The sequence below is a fragment of the Leptopilina boulardi genome, unplaced genomic scaffold (assembly GCF_019393585.1).
Source record: "Leptopilina boulardi isolate dan_hultmark-lab unplaced genomic scaffold, ZJU_Lbou_2.1 LbouV2_386, whole genome shotgun sequence".
NCBI classification, from domain to species: Eukaryota; Metazoa; Arthropoda; class Insecta; order Hymenoptera; family Figitidae; genus Leptopilina; species Leptopilina boulardi.
This window is the reverse complement of record NW_026137958.1, coordinates 690937-705315: the sequence shown is the minus strand read 5'-3', so window position 1 is coordinate 705315 and position 14379 is coordinate 690937. Positions and strand designations below refer to the sequence as shown.

At 32.1% G+C, this 14379-nt stretch overlaps 2 protein-coding genes across 2 annotated transcripts in view; one reads left to right on the top strand and one right to left on the bottom strand.

Moving 5' to 3' along the window:
- Positions 1 to 14379, bottom strand: part of LOC127288412 (uncharacterized) — a 186795-nt gene that overhangs the window by 59791 nt on the left and 112625 nt on the right. The window contains exon 4 of the mRNA XM_051315829.1: positions 1973 to 2034. Within this exon, the coding sequence (XP_051171786.1) occupies positions 1973 to 2034 (62 nt within the window). The remainder of the gene's footprint in view (positions 1 to 1972; positions 2035 to 14379) is intronic.
- On the top strand, positions 4437 to 7016 carry LOC127288468 (protein hairy-like). Its single transcript, XM_051315945.1, has 3 exons — positions 4437 to 4912; positions 5228 to 5323; positions 5457 to 7016. Exons 1-3 carry the CDS (start codon positions 4742 to 4744, stop codon positions 6306 to 6308), a joined length of 1119 nt encoding a protein of 372 aa, XP_051171902.1. The 5' UTR covers positions 4437 to 4741; the 3' UTR covers positions 6309 to 7016.

The window sequence follows — 14379 nt, the reverse complement described above, 5'->3', positions numbered from 1 at the left end:
TTCATAATCCAAATATATAATGACGTAATTTTATTAAATATCTGCCTTCTTTTTTACGGAGGAAAAAATATTTTCCGTACGCGGAACCGTTTTCCAAAATTCAAAATGGCGGACCCAATATGGCGGGTGACCTTGATGCTTGTTATATACTTAGTAGTTTTTAAGAGTCCTTGATTCGTAATTAGTGGCTTCAAAACACCGTAACTACCAAGTTTCATTAAAAGGACCCCGCACTAAATACACAGAAAATGGCTTACGGTTAAATTTGGCTATATTTCGAGAATTTTTAGTTGAAAGTGTTCTGATTAAAAAAAAGGGTCCAGAAGTCACTGAATTAATTTTTTAAATAATAGTTTTTAATAATATTCACTTTTGAACAAGTGATTTGCCCACTTAGATATGTACGTAAATTCATTACACAGAAAATTAAAAGGCATTAAAATAAGCTGCAACACTTATTATTTTAATCCAATTTTGCTTATTTTAATACCAAAATGGATTAAAATAAACAAAATTGGATTAAAATAATAAGCGTTGCAGCTTATTTTAATGCCTTTTAATTTTCTGTGTAGGCGCAGCGTTGTTTCGACATTTTTTTTAGCCAACATCCGCCGAAATTTTCACATGAGATTCGCAATCAGCATAAGCTTAAAAATCCGTTCTATATACAAAAAAAGAAAAAATCGAATTTGAAAAGGGCTTTAAAAGGGAATTACAACTCTTTATTTTTTTTCCCTCCATTTCAAGCGCGATGAGATTTCGATAAGAATCCTGTGATTATTCTCAAGAAACATGATTATCGCTGCCATTCGCCTGTTTCAGGAAGCCTCTTCTCATCTGTATATATAAACTCTTATTGCAGAGCCACTCGTTACGCATCATATATCACGGCCCAATAACCATCTCATATCTCTGGCGAGTATATAGCGGGAGGTGCGGTAAGCATTTTGCGATTCTTCAACGAAATCAGATTATTCTCAACGTACAATATGCAAGCCGCGGGTATAAATATAAACACATATATATATATATATATGTGTGTACAATAAAACAGGGGCGTACGTGCGCTCAAGTAACGGGCACATACATATACTATATATATATATGCAACAACACACTTTGGTGCGACGAGTTCTTTATTTTTCGCGCAACGTGTAATAAGGTGTAGAGAGTAAGGGGCCAGTACACAGGTCTAATCTGATATCTCAACACAAGGCGAGCGAATATTAATGCCGTCTTGGCTGCTACAAGAATCCTGCTGTTTATCGACTTGCGGCCCCGACTGCTTTTATCCCGGCCACCCGGCCACGACATGTATACGCAATGCCCCGGCACCCCATAAAGCTAATGAGTCATGGGTTCATAGGTCTTTGCAACAGGTGCGAATGCCAACCAATACACATGTGTGTGCTAAAAATGGAGCAAGACCTACATTTACGATAAAAGCATGTCGATAGATTTTTAATATATATGTATATATAAAGTTGCGACAGGTCATTAAAATAGCAAATTATAAACGAATCCTTCTGGAGATTCAAAGAATTCAAAGGAATGCAAAAAGGTGCATTTTTTCAACTAGCAAATAGGATTTAATTCAATTTTTTTCATGACAACAGTTTCCATAGCAACCGTTACCATAGCAACAAAATGAATTGTTGTACTTATTAAAGCTGGAACCAACAGATTTTGTTTTGTCGCTACAACAAATCTGTACTGTTGCACTAACAATATACTTGTTACTGCAACAAATTTTTAATTGTTACAACATTTTATTGTTCCTTATAACAAATTTGTATTGTTGTAACAATTAAAAATTTTTTGTAGTAACAAGTATATTGTTAGTGCAACAAAACAGATTTGTTGTAGCGAGAAAACAAAAATCTGTTGGTTCCAGCTTTAGTAAGTACAATAATTAATTTTTCTCCGTGTAAACTTACATAGATTTTTATATGCATTTTAGTAATTCACTTACCTTGTTTTCCTTACAATTAGTAAAATCCAGTTGGAGGCACAAGAGAAGATGTACAATAGATTCTGAAAAAAAATTATTTCAATTAATATCGTAACTAATTATCAACTAATACATGTATTAGCAAATGTTTGTTTCTAACATTTTTTGTTTTCTATACAGTTTTACCGTGATTAGAAATTCGAATTGTTGCACGAACAAAAAAATTTATTGCATCAACAATCCTCAGTTTTGTATTAACAAGTACCTACAATCAAATTCTGACAATTTAAATACAAATTTTAAGTATCATTGGAAGTAAATCCGATGTACCAACAACGGATAATTTTAATAAATCATTAATATTAAATTAATTATCAACTTAAAATACTACCAAAATTTTCACTACTGGTACCAGTACTGCGCCATTAAATTTTTTGATAGGGATATTATTAAATTTTGTAAGTTACCATAAAAAAATTGCTCTTAGTAAATTTGGACCAATTTTTAAGGCTGAATTTACGCAATGCAATTTTCATTATAACAAATAGTGCTGATTTTAAGACTCATCTTAACACAGAAAATTAAAAGTCATTAAAATAAGCTGCAACGCTTATTATTTTAATCCAATTTTGCTTATTTTAATACCAAAATGGATTAAAATAAGCAAAAAATTGGATTAAAATAATAAGCGTTGCAGCTTATTTTAATGCCTTTTAATTTTCAGTGAAAACAAAATTTTCTTTTTACTCTGTAATTATATAGATGAAATGCATGGCAGAGAATAGCTCCTAAAAATTGCCAAAATTTCCCAGAAAAAAAGAAACTAAAAAAGATTGTCTACTACAAGAAATCAAGTAATTATTAATTAATGTTTCAACATTAATTTGAAAACAAAGTAAAAAATAAAATAAAATTGGATGCGAGAGAGAGAGAGAGATATATCCGCTGGCACGCGTGTGATTCACGCGTCTGCGGCAAGCGACGCTCTAAATAAATTCGTGTGCGAGGCCGCAGCAGGTAGTTAGCTCTCTGCATCCCCACAAGCAATCGGCTGTGACGATCGATGTCCGGTTCACCACGCGCCTCACACACAAACCATAAAAGCAGTGCAACCTCCATAACCGGCCACCACGGATGCTCACAGCCAAGTGAGTGTCCTTTCCCCCGCCATGGAACATCCATGTATCCGTAAGGCCGTCGTGCGGCACGCTCAAACATTGCAAGATATAAGAAAAGAGAAGGGAGAGATTCACTTCTTCAACCAATTGGATTTCGTCAGTCGTGCGCCGCAACGAATCGACAAACTTTCATTGGATACCTTCATAATCCATACCCCCACCAATTCTCCCACTTTTATGTATGTGTGTATCTTTCACCCACAGTCCTTTTCCACTTGTTCACCCTTTTTACCTAATACTTGTTCTTTTCTATATTTGTAATTCCAATTTTTTTTTCTATTCACTCCTTAATTTCTGTATTTTATCATTTTTTTTCTTTTAGATAATAATACATTGAGAATAGTATATTTGACCTTTGTTCAGTGCCAAGCGGAGCAAACCAAGATACACACACACACGTAGTGCGAAACGAATGCCTACATATAGCGGAGAGAAGGATTTCAATATAAGGTGGGGGTGGAAATCAGGCACGTGCCAGAATAGCGAGCATGCGTGCGTCAGTCGGTGCGACACTTGGTTATTTTTCACAAATGTTACTACATACATGCAACACAGTCTTGTGACGTCTGCGTGATGCCAAGTGTCAGACATTCTATATCAATTTAATGGCGCCTGTTTTCTACAGATAAAAAAAAAAGGCTTTAGTTATTAATCGTCGTCACGCTATACAGTGATGAAAAAAAAAAAAAAATACTCATCATACCTCCGCCTTTTTAAAAGCCGATAAGCACTTTTATTCCATCCGTTTGATAAAGACATCTAACTTTTATTATCTGTACTTATTATTATTATTATTGTTATTACTATTATTATTATTATTTTGTTATTAATTGGCTTTTTATAAATCCAATTTTTTTTATTTATATCCGAAAAATAAATTAAAAATAAAATTGAATAGTAAAATTCTAATTGAAGAAGCGTGCGTCAATGAGCCATCCACATTTGGCGATACATTTCAAAGAACGATACACACACACACACAGGTATGGTGGTGAAGGCTTCCTGACCCCAGCGAGCACAGTTAATAGCGCCCCCCCCCCTCTTTCCTCCCACTACCCTTTAAAAATCTGGTGGGGGCCTCGTGTGGGTCCGTAAGGCTGCAAGCCGACGCATTGCCAAGACACTAAGGTGGGGGGGAACGAGAATGGTGGGGCACACGCAAAGGGCCTTAAAGGCAACCGAGTTTTGTCCGGAGTATTGGAATTTCCCTAACTTGGTGGGGGTAAGTCCAGGATAAACCGTCACGCGCTTCCCCTACCATGAGAATTCTTTCATCCCCACTTATTCTCTCATGGGATGGATTCGAGCATTCCATCGCTTGCCACGTTCTAGCAGGAGAGGCGACAGAAAACGTTCAGCGCTCGATTCGAATCAGTCGAGCTCTGACGCGCCTTGTGAGAGGTCGATCAAAATAAACGTCGTGCTTAGTGAATTATTTTCTAAGTCAAAAACCTTGTGGATTTTTCTTCTTTGGAAGAATATAAAAGTGTTTTTTTAAAAAAAAACAGTGCAACTTGACTTTTATTGGATTACGTTCTTCTTCTTTTTGGGTGTTGTGAATTTTTCCATTTTTTTTTTGTGATTGGAAAATTTTTTTTTTTTTCTTATTGAAATGGTGACTGGAGTTGGTGCAAATATGCCAACCGGGGGTGTAACTGTTGGTGCAACCCCACCGACGCAACACGTGCCCCAAGAAGCGGGACAACCACCTGCACAAACCACCACTAATTCCTCTTCGCCCACCACAACAACCACTCCAAGAAGATCGGGCGAAAATCGACGGGTTAGTTTCATTACTTCGATTATTTCGCCAAGAAAAAAAGTTGCCTTTTTTTTTGCTTAGGGCAAATTAGCAATTTTTCTACAAAGTTAAATTTCACATTTTTCTCTAAAATTTTGTTGATCTGTAGACGATGATTTAGAACAGACAAATAGTTACTTTTTATAACAGATACACTTAGGATTCTGTTGAATAAAGTTACTAAGCGAAGAGAATAAATTTTTCTATTAAAACAAAAAAAAAAATAATTTTTTAATGTTCGAAAAAATTAAAACGATGGGACAAAAGCTTAATTGGATCATTTTTTTCTGATTACAGAGTAACAAGCCGATAATGGAAAAGAGACGTCGTGCCCGCATCAACAATTGTCTGAATGACTTGAAAACTCTCATCCTCGATGCAATGAAGAAAGACGTAAGTACCTTTTATTCTATTTCATCTGATTTCCTTTCACGAATTCAATTTATATATCCTTCTGGTAACATTTTTTTTCTTTTAATTTCTTTAAAAAAAAAAAACTAACGAACAATTTAATTTTTGATTACAGCCAGCCAGACATTCAAAATTGGAAAAAGCTGACATTCTGGAAATGACAGTTAAACATTTGGAGACACTCCAGAGGCAACAGGTTGCATTGGCGGCAGCGACGGATCCCAACGTTTTGAATAAATTTCGCGCTGGTTTCACGGAATGCGCTGGTGAAGTTGGCAGATTTCCTGGACTTGAAGCATCAGTGAAGAGACGTTTGATGGCCCATTTGGCATCATGCCTGGGACCAGTGTCCGATAATAATGGAACAGTCGTTCAAACAACCACCACAACAACAACAACATCTCAACAACAAGTTGTTCAACCGGCGCCACCAACGGCACAACTTCAACTTCATATTCTCCCTCAAGTTGATGCACCGCCACGAATTCAGGTCCAACAGTCAAATGGAATTGTTTTCGCCAATACCAATGGTCTTCAAGTTGTACCAACACGATTACCAAATGGTGATATTGCCCTTGTTCTACCAGCCGGGGCAAAAGCAACACCCGTTACATCGCCCGCCACCTCACCACCACCAAGTTCACCAATAATGCCAACATTAATTCCCATTCCCCAAAGAACAGCGAGTACTGCATCGGCGTCATCGTCAACGTCATCAACAAGTTCCACCTCAACGTCAGCGGCAAGTCCAGTTGCATTTGAAGCACCACCTTCCAATTTTATGGCAAGGTCACCACAATACACAATTAGTCATCGAGACGTTGCCACCTCACCAGCCAATGGTTACACAAGTGATCCCGAATTTGATCCTCGTGTCTACAGTCCACCACTTCAAAAACCCTTGGCTCTTGTGATGAGAAAAAGTGTAATGCCCGAAATTGAAGATAAACCCTGGAGACCGTGGTAGATAAAAAGTGTTTTCATTCCATAAAAACTGTTACCAAGTCAACAAATTATTGTTTCTTCATCATATATTATTTTCGGCCAGTTGCGTTTCGGAATCAGTGCCTTGTAAATAATTTTTTTTTAATTATTGCGTTAATCTTCATACAAATGAAGATATTGTATATTTTGTTTCTCAGTGATATTTTTTTGTCTACTTAATTTATATAAAAAAAAAAATAAATCATCAGATCTTCTCTTCAAAAGCATTTTTTTTTGTGATTATGCTTTTTTAAAATAGCTTTTTCATATATTGAGAGAGAGAGATGAATTCTGTTGGTGTCATGTAAATAATTCTTATTGTTTTTAAGTGCCTTATGCAACAATAATCACCGATGTCTTCCATTCTGTTTTTAGAGAGAAAAAAAAGAATATTTTTCGTTAAATCCAAAACGTCAAAAATACGTTTGTAATTTGACGAGATTATAAATATATATTATATATACGTTTTTGTACAGATGACTTTGAAGATTAATTTAAAGTCAAAATTTATTATAGAGTTTTAAGTATATTGATAAAAAGTATAAATGTGATGTCTGAAGAAATGGTATGTTCTATTTATATTTATGTGAGTGCAACGAATAAAATTTATTCATCTATTGTCAAAAATAGAAAAAAACCACGCTTATTATGAGATAGGAGAATCAAATAAATATTGATCTCTTTATTAAAATTACACAATGATCTATTTTATTTTTTCCTTCCTTTCGTTATAAGGTTCTTTGAATAGAATTTTAAAATATCAATTTATATATTTTTTTTTCACATAACAATTTAAATAACAATCGCTTCAAAATTCAAAAAAAAAAAAAATTTATTTACCTAATACAGACAAAATATATTCTTAAAATAAAGATAAGGGCAATTTTCTCTGAAAATAATAAAAAGAAGTTTTTTGGATCAAAAAATACGGTTTTTAATAAAATAGGAATAAATTCTTAAAAATACTTTTTTTGCAAAGAAATTTTCGTTTTATATTATAAAAAGTATAAAAAAAATTAAGTGGACTTGACAAAATCCCTTTTTTTTGTTATTGTAATGGTGAGAACTGAATCGTGGGATTTTGATTCGTTTATTTTTTTTTTTTTTTGCAAATGATTCAAAGTAATATAAGAATTCACGGATGGCCGATTTTGTGGTTTGTCTATCCTGTCTGAATCTGTCTTGACGATTTTTGCAAAGATTCAACAAAGTGGTGTCATCTCGAGGCAGATATCGAGAACTAAACCGTCGTCGTCGTCTTAAAAACCGGTTTTTTACCCTCAAACGAATTGAGGGAGGACAACATAGCCCTTTCTTTTTTAGGGCCTTTCGCGACTTTCAGTAACGTGCTGCCATCCTACGGAATAAGTCCCAACTTTCAAATGGGACTATGGCCCTTCCGATGCAATTCAAAATTTTGTAAATTCAAAAATTTTTTTTTTTAGATACAAAATGAAAAAATTTAATACCAATTGTAACGGTCTTTTTTTATAATTTTGCGTATTAAGAAAAAAAAATTTTTTTCAACCAAATTTTGATTGGATAAAGAAGCGATAATTCAACCAGTTTTCGATTGAAACGTCTGTAAATGTAATTTTTTTTTTTATTATTATTATTATTCAAATCTTGATGTAAACCAATCGTCTGGACGAGGTAATTATACATTTATAAACTAACGGACAATAATTGTACAGAGTGAATCACTTCCACTATACATATTATATTTTTGTCTTCTTTTTTAGATACCGTGTGTCTTTATACAATATGTATGGATAATTTGCGGGTATATAAGAGAAGCGTAACATCTGAGAAGCAGATCATTCATTATAATGAAGTGTTAGAGGAAGTGATGAGCATTGTTTCAAGGAAAAATTGCAAACAAATTTTTTTTTTTAATATATTTTCTTCTTTCAATTTTTTCCCTTTTTTTCAGCATATAAACAGAACTATTATATTTATAATGAGAATTTCGTTCTAGAAGCATAAATTAGACTTTAATGTGAGATTATTTCATAAAGCGAGGGATGTAAAATTCTACAACTGGGAATTTCAAAAGCGAAAGTATAATAATTTATAAGAAGATCTGTGTATTTTACCATGTGTGTGGTATTATTAAAAAAAAGATGGGATCTATAGAAATAATATTGATAACATTTTATCATTAATGCTTATTACAATATATTATAATATATAATATAGTTAATAACAAGCAAACATATTTTACTGAATAATATAATAGGAAATTTTTTAAAAACTGTTCCCTTTCACAACTTCTTTTTTCACTTCTTTAATATTGTGGAATATTCTATTAATTATCGTCTCATTCATAAAACATCTGAATGACAATGACACGAATTAAAATACAAAACTATTTATTCGAAAGGAAAAATTTTTAAGCAAAAATCAAGTATAGAATTTTTCAAAGTAGAAAAATGGCGAAAAAAAATTTTATATTTTAATTTTTTAATATAGAACAGGAAATCATCCTTTTAACATAATCAGCTGCTTTCTTGAAAGGTTCTTAGTCATTAGTAAAGTATACTTAGCGTGAAGTCACTGTCGCGTGGTTTCAAGGTCAAGGCAAGGTTGACACGCGCCTTGCCACGATTCGCGATTTGCCAGTGGGGGGTCGCATTTGATTCTTTTGTCATGTCACGTCTGAGATGCACAATCATATATACATATATATCATCTTGAAATTCTTACATCAAATAAAAAGTGTTATCGAAAATAGAAAAAACAAAAAATTTCCAATAATTCTTTAATTAATTTCTATTAATTAAAACAGAATATTTTTGTAATTTTTTAGAATTGAGTTAAAAAAAAATTGAATATAGTAGAAAAAAAAAATTATTAATAATTGTCAATTTTTGAAAAGTTTCAAAAAATATTTTCAAAGAAAATATAAAATACAATTTATATTTCATTTTTTTTTCTTCTTCAGGAAAGTAATAAAATAGCGTTGCCATCAGATTCATTCAAAGAAAAAGTATTTTATTACAATCGATGACATTCGGGTCAATTTTTAATGAAAACGAGTAATTTAGATCACTTGCATATGTGCGAGTAATTGAAATTATTATTTACTATACAAACAGGCCATAAAAGTCACTCTTTTTGTCTATATATATATATATTTTTTTTTTGGTTTTTTGTATGCATTTATGAATTCATAATCTTTTCATAAAGCACGAGGTCAATAAATAATTTATTGTCATTGCTAAATCATTGTACCTTGTGTATCATTTTGTTTATACAAATAATTAATATTAAAAATATTTAAAATTTTCTGAAAATTAATTAAAAAATTGTCAAATTTTAATTAATTAAAATTACTATCAATATCGATTAATTCCGATTTAGAAAAAATTTCCAAAAACAGAATATTTTTTTTTTTTTTTTTGACCGAATTTGTCGCATAGAATTAGATTTGCATCGAAGGTCAATAAAACGATTGTGAGAGTAAAATGATAAATACCTTCGGCGCATATTTGTAAATTTATCGATATATAGAGAGCATTATTAAGCCGTCAAGTGAGTGATTGTAATTGGACGTTCACCTCGCATTCTTTATAATTGCGACAACCTATACAAGACCTTGATAATATATTACATTTTTTTTTTATCAAGGATTATCTTTGCATGAGGCTATAATATCAGAGGGGGTTTTTTTTTTTTTTTTTAATTGTAATAGTCCAATTCTCTGTTGCATTGTTTAGTATTTTTTTTAACGCTATACTGGCGTCTATAAGATTGATAAAACAAAAAGATAAATGAGTTTTTTTTTTATAATACACAATCACTGACTGACGATTTTATCAATTTTTTTCTTTCGATAATAACAATAGTACATTCATTTCCGAGCAAGATATATATACATAACACATTTGTCATTTCTAAGAGTCTTGTGAATTGTTATCAATTTTATTGAATTCGCGCGGAATATAAATGTTTCATATTGGAATGGAAATTTTTTTTTTTTCGACGATTATCGATATGATGTCAAACTGATTGTCATCAGTGCAAAAAAAAAAAAATTTGCGAAAATCGTTTTTTTTTGTGATATCATACATCTTTTAAATTACTTTTTTCGCCAATCTTGCTTTTAATAATAATAAATAGGCTTTTTGTATCAATTTTTAAAATCTTGATATAAAATGTTCCAAGTAAGGAAAAGAGTTTATTGCGTTCTTTTGTTTGTTCTTCAGGAAAATAATTTATTTGATACAAAAAATTATTATTTGTATGAAATAATTTTCAATTAAATTGCAAAATTATTTGATTCAAGTAAATGTTTATTTGATAATAGTAAAGAAAGTTCTTTTTTTTCGCACAGGAATATTACCGGAATTATACAATTCTCGGACGGGATATATAAAAACGAAATACATACATCAATTTTTAAATGTTATTATTGACATCGGATAAAAATATGGCTCAAGGAGATTTTTATTCTTCGAATCAGCATCCTTTCTCGGTTTCAAAAATGACTTGCATAACGAGTTACTGGACCCCGGTAGTGCAGGTATCAATGTAATTACACACATAAACTGCCATTTACACCGCACATAGCGTTGCGTAATATACCATCGGAAATGTTACAAGATTGGTCCATTGGATCGCATCTCACGTTCCGTGATTTCTTATGAGTGGCAGCATCCCTTAGATAGCAAAGGCGTTTATGGCGGCATTGCCATTCGAGACTCTCCTCGATATAATCAAAAACCTTTGGCAGAAAGAAACCGAGAGTCTTGTACGAGTATATACTATATATATTATATTGCTTTCATTGGACGAGTTTGGGGCCACGTTTAGGACACAAGACGTGTCGGAACCCGAAACGCACAACAAAAAGTTCCGGATCAATCGCAATACACGAATCGTTCAAGATCGTTACATTTCGAATTCTGCTTCTACAAATTTTTTTTTTAATTTATTTTTTTGAAATAATGTTAACATAACTAATTTCTCATGTTTTAAATTATTTTTCTTAACTAGTAGATTTTATTCTAAACTCAAAAAAAGGTATCCTATTTTGAGGATATTAATCCTCTCAAATCTAGAGAATATTTGAAAAAGTACAAAAAAAAAATGCAGATAGAAAAAGAGGAATTATTTTTTCTGCTATTGTTTATAACTGTAATAAAAATAATAATTTTTTTTAATTATATTTTTATTATTATCATTCTTTATTGTTATTAACTTTTTTTTCTTTCTACTATATACACACATATATATATATATAAAGCAGGTTTTAAAATGAAGTCACCAGACGCAGAATAATCAACATTTGATATGCATTGTCTGCGAAATTGAATTTATACAAGAATTTGAGCCAGTCATTCTCATTATAAATCAGCACCTTTCATATATATATATATATATATATATATATATATATATATATATATATATATTTGAGAGGAGTAATCTGAATAATCCAAATTAAAAAAAGAATGGAAAAATTGAATTCAAAATTTATAAAACAAAAAATTAATATTTAAAAACATAGATAAAATAAAATTTCAATTTTTATAAATATATATTTATGCAAATATTAGGAACAATATAAATAATAAGAATGGGAAATTTTCTGTTTTTTAAAAAGGTAAAAACAAGCAAAAGAAAAAAAAAAAATTCAACACACATATGTTCTTATACAAATTTTCAATCTACATTTGTAAACATCAAATCCACTTGTGAAACTGATCACGAGAGATAAATTTTGCATAAAAAATGAAAGAAGACCTTGAAACTTCACGCGAACGAGAAAAACTCGTATATATATATATATATATATATATATATAATACTATTGTTTCCACGTATCAAAATAGTAATAAAAATGTTCTGATAAAGTGATTCTTTTTTGATTTAACATTTGCCATGTGATAATAGAACGCGTTTGAAGGAAATATCGTTATCGTTCTTTTAATATACTTGAAGACAAATTCAGAAAATTGTTAATGTTTTCTTTAAAATATTCAATTTTTAGTATTGTTATACAGTATATTTTAAAAATGAGTAAGTACACTTCAAAATAAAAGGATGTCTTATTTTAAGACATTTTTGTTCTGATTTTTAGAATTTATAGTAAACCATAACAACCGGTTTTATGACAACTGTTGCCATAGCAACCATTACCATGGCAACCTTTCCATGACAAGTTTCCATAGTAACCGGTACCATATAGTAACCAGTACCATATAATATCTGGTTCCATAGTAACTGGTACCATATAGTAACCGGTACCATATAATATCCGGTTCCACAGTAACTGGTACCATATAATATCCGGTTCCATAGTAACTGGTACCATATAGTATCCGTACCAACATAACTAGTACCAAAATTACTGGTACCATAGTAACCGGTACCATATAATATCCGGTTCCATAGTAACTGGTACCATATAGTAACCGGTACCATATAATATCCGGTACCATATAATATCCGGTTCCATAGTAACTGGTATCATATAGTAACCGGTACCATATAATATCCGGTTCCATAGTAACTGCTACCATATAGTAACCGGTACCATATAATATCCGGTTCCATAGTAACTGGTACCATATAATATCCGGTTCCATAGTAACTGGTACCATATAGTATCCGTACCAACATAACTAGTACCAAAATTACTGGTACCATAGTAACCGGTACCATATAATATCCGGTTCCATAGTAACTGGTACCATATAGTAACCGGTACCATATAATATCCGGTACCATATAATATCCGGTTCCATAGTAACTGGTATCATATAGTAACCGGTACCATATAATATCCGGTTCCATAGTAACTGGTACCATATAGTAACCGGTTCCATAGTAACTGGTACCATATAATATCCGGTTCCATAGTAACTGGTACCATATAGTATCCGTACCAACATAACTAGTACCAAAATTACTGGTACCATAGTAACCGGTACCATATAATATCCGGTTCCATAGTAACTGGTACCATATAGTAACCGGTACCATATAATATCCGGTACCATATAATATCCGGTTCCATAGTAACTGGTATCATATAGTAACCGGTACCATATAATATCCGGTTCCATAGTAACTGGTACCATATAGTAACCGGTACCATATAATATCCGGTTCCATAGTAACTGGTACCATATAATATCCGGTTCCATAGTAACTGGTACCAACATAACTAGTACCAAAATTACTGGTACCATAGTAACCGGTACCATATAATATCCGGTTCCATAGTAACTGGTACCATATAGTAACCGGTACCATATAATATCCGGTTCTATAGTAACTGGTACCATATAATATCCGGTACCATATAGTATCCGGTTCCATAGTATTCGGTTCCATAGTAACTGGTACCAACATAACTAGTACCAACATTCCTGGTACCATATAGTAACCGGTACCATATAATATCCGGTTCCATAGTAACTGGTACCATATAGTAACCGTGGTACCATATAATATCCGGTTCCATAGTAACTTGTACCATATAGTATCCGTAACAACATAACTAGTACCAAAATTACTGGTACCATAGTAACCGGTACCATATAATATCCGGTTCCATAGTAACTGGTACCATATAGTAACCGGTACCATATAATATCCGGTTCTATAGTAACTGGTACCATATAATATCCGGTACCATATAGTATCCGGTTCCATAGTATCCGGTTCCACAGTAACCGGTACCAACATAACTAGTACCAACATTCCTGGTACCATATAGTAACCGGTACCATATAATATCCGGTTCCATAGTAACTGGTACCATATAGTAACCGCGGTACCATATAATATCCGGTTCCATAGTAACTTGTACCATATAGTATCCGTACCAACATAACTAGTACCAAAATTACTGGTACCATAGTAACCGGTACCATATAATATCCGGTTCCATAGTAACCATTACCATATAGTAACCGGTATTATAGAAACCGTTTCCATGACAACCGTTGTCATAGCAGTAATATTGTATAAATATACTAATTTTTATTAGTAGTATTAACTACCATCAGCAAAAATTAATTAATTAATTAATGATAATTATA

Coding starts and splice junctions, on each gene's coding strand:
- LOC127288468 (XM_051315945.1), top strand. CDS start 4,742: ATGGTGACTGGAGTTGGTGCAAATATGCCAACCGGGGGTGTAACTGTT. Junction 4,913..5,227: donor GATCGGGCGAAAATCGACGG/GTTAGTTTCATT, acceptor TTCTGATTACAG/AGTAACAAGCCGATAATGGA. Junction 5,324..5,456: donor TCGATGCAATGAAGAAAGAC/GTAAGTACCTTT, acceptor TTTTGATTACAG/CCAGCCAGACATTCAAAATT.